Below are 2471 nucleotides of genomic sequence, written 5' to 3'. Positions count from 1 at the left end.
CTGGGTCCCGTGCAAGTGCCCGGTTTGAGGCTGTAATTCCAACTCAGTAAAGGCCAATGCTGTTATTTAAAGAATTGTCGCCTTAGTCCAAAGGAACAAAAACCTCCTGGAATCAGTTAACCTGCTGGCCCAAGAAACCAGCCACCAAAACCACCCGCTTGTGAGGCGCACCCCGCGGGTGGCACCGCTGCTAACAAAGAGCCCGTTCGGGGTGTTCAAGGCGCGCTCTGCGCCTGGGGACGCTGCCCTGCCAGCTCCCGCCTCTCCTTTAGATAATTATTCTTTCTTGCGGGGGGGCGGCGAGGAGGGGGAGGGAGCTCCCCTGGCTTCTAGCCACAGATCCATTTAATTTTCTATCCCCGAAGTCTGCCATTTCTTCCGATTTCACCCCGCAGTGGGGCTCTGGAGCACAAGCTGAAAAGCGTCGCATTTGCAGGGAGCTACAGCCACAGGGGAAGGTTCCACGGGGAGAACCAGGTCATGGGGGAGGGCTCCGCGAGGAGAAACAAATACATTTATCCAGAAATGGGAATTCTCACGAAACACGGGACTGCACCTGCGGATCCACGCGCTGTTGTGATGGCTCTTTGAACATGACAGTGAAGCACGTTTTCAGTGATGTCAGAGCTCAGAAGGGCAGCCTGGTTAAGGCGAGCGGATTATTTTGTCTTCTCTGGATCTTTACGCCAGCGTTGGGCCTTTACTACTAAAATTTAAGCGCACATGAAGGCTTTTTGTCAGCCAAACTTTAAAACGGCCTCAAAACCCCTTAAAACAATTAAATGACTGTATCAAGTCCTCTTACTAGTTCAGTTGCAGCAGATGTTAAACGCCGCAGCCCGCACAGAACCGCAGCGTTTCCTGGTGCTGCCCTTCCAGCTCACCAGGGTGGTTCACATCGCAGTGAGACCCTTCGGGTCAAGATAAACCCACCCTGCGCTAACAGCGGTGAAAGGGGTGACGCTGCTGGTTCTACCTTTTAATTCATTTGATCCAACTGTTGACTACAATTAGAAAGGAAAACTGTTGGAAAAAGGATCCTTTAACACAGTCAGAGTACGAATTACAGCAGTTAGAAGTGAAAGGCCTCGGGCTTCTGTATTTTGACACGCAGAGTACTGACAGTGTAAAAAAAATAATTACATTTTACTCATAATTGTTTCAAATCCTTGAATCAGGTTGTGAAAGGTTGTCCGCTCGTCGTGCTTCAGTATCCAGCACTTCCTCATCAGCTGGTCCACCTGCCAACCACAAAAGAGGCATTTTCTGAGGACGCCTGGAACATTTAACTGGTTTTCCCAGTAAATACAACGAAGCTGATTCTCACTACTGTGAAATCAGGAACACTGACAGCAACATGCTACAGCTTTCGATCAGAATTAGCCACTAGCTGCTACCAGGAGCTTTTTCAGTAGAGGTTTACATCTGCCTGTGCAGACAGTTGACACAGTGGTAGTGTGGACAGCTTAAAACACCACCACAGCTTCCCCCCAGCTTGAGCAACGGCTGCTGCGCACCCCAGCAGTTACTGGTTTAACAGGGATGCTGGCTGGGAGCCTCTACAGGCCAGGCCGGTGCAGACACTGGGCACCTGTGAGAGCGCGAGCGGGACGGGCAGATCCTCCTCAGCTCAGCTCCGACCTTCCAGTGCGGGTGGAGCAGGACTCGGGGCCATGCTGAGCCCCTCGTGCACACATGTCACCTGCCCCTCGCCTCCCTACAGCCAACCCTGGGCTCATGGCTCCAGCGGAAGCCGCAGGTCTGTGACCCATCGCCGGGGCAGCGTTTGGCTGTGTGCTGGCTCCTCCAAGGGCAGGGGTAGACGGGCTGCGCGGTGGGGTCTGCTAAGCGAGACCCTGCTGAGGTGTGTCTCAGTCTGAGTTGCTGCACACCCAGGATCTCTGCACTTCAAAAACCAGAAGGATTCTGAGTGAATTTTGCATGGATCCAACAAATAAAGGAAAGTTGTTAACCTTTCTGAAGACGAGTTGTGACCTTGGGAACGTCAGTGTCAAAAACACACTAAAATAATGTTAAAAACCCCTTTACAGTGGGGAACCTGAAGCTCCCCCTACCAGGAGGAGCCGTGAACGCATGGTGCTTTTGCTGCCCATTCAGTGTCACGGGAAGGGCACCGTTACCAAAGCGCGGGCGCATCCATTACCTCCTCTGGGCAGTTGGGTGGACACGGCAAACGCTTCTCTTCTTGCAAGACTCGCACCAGCCGCGCTACCGTCATCTGTCCCTGCGTGGGGCCGATCATCTTCAGGAACTCCTGCGAGAAGAGCGGGAGTCAGCCATGCCCCCTCACCCCGCGCAAACCCAGGCTGCTGCAGCTCAACAGCAAGGTGACAGTTTTAAGGTGAAAAGGAGCAGCAGATGGTACAGGTACCCTGACCGTCCCCGCTTGTGTCAGAAAACACGATAGTAACGTTTGTAACAGTTTCCTCACCAGGACACACAGCCACCAC

General features: G+C 53.0%; 1 protein-coding gene across 2 annotated transcripts in view; it reads right to left on the bottom strand.

Annotated features, from left to right (window-relative positions):
- Positions 1–1061: 1061 nt before the first annotated feature.
- The window catches only part of JAK1 (Janus kinase 1), a 26513-nt gene continuing 25103 nt past the window's right edge, over positions 1062–2471 (bottom strand). The window contains exons 23-24 of one of the 2 annotated variants that reach the window (XM_010137751.1): positions 2165–2275; positions 1062–1241 (exon numbers count right to left, since the gene is read on the bottom strand). In XM_010137751.1, coding sequence (XP_010136053.1) covers positions 1140–1241; positions 2165–2275 — 213 coding nt within the window. In that variant the 3' untranslated portion in view covers positions 1062–1139. The remainder of the gene's footprint in view (positions 1242–2164; positions 2276–2471) is intronic. The other variant, XM_010137743.1, reaches the window with a different exon arrangement.

Source organism: Buceros rhinoceros, unplaced genomic scaffold, assembly GCF_000710305.1.
Source record: "Buceros rhinoceros silvestris isolate BGI_N320 unplaced genomic scaffold, ASM71030v1 scaffold18260, whole genome shotgun sequence".
NCBI lineage: Eukaryota > Metazoa > Chordata > Aves > Bucerotiformes > Bucerotidae > Buceros > Buceros rhinoceros.
Note: the sequence above shows the minus strand (reverse complement) of the source record. Positions and strands in the feature narration are given on the sequence as shown.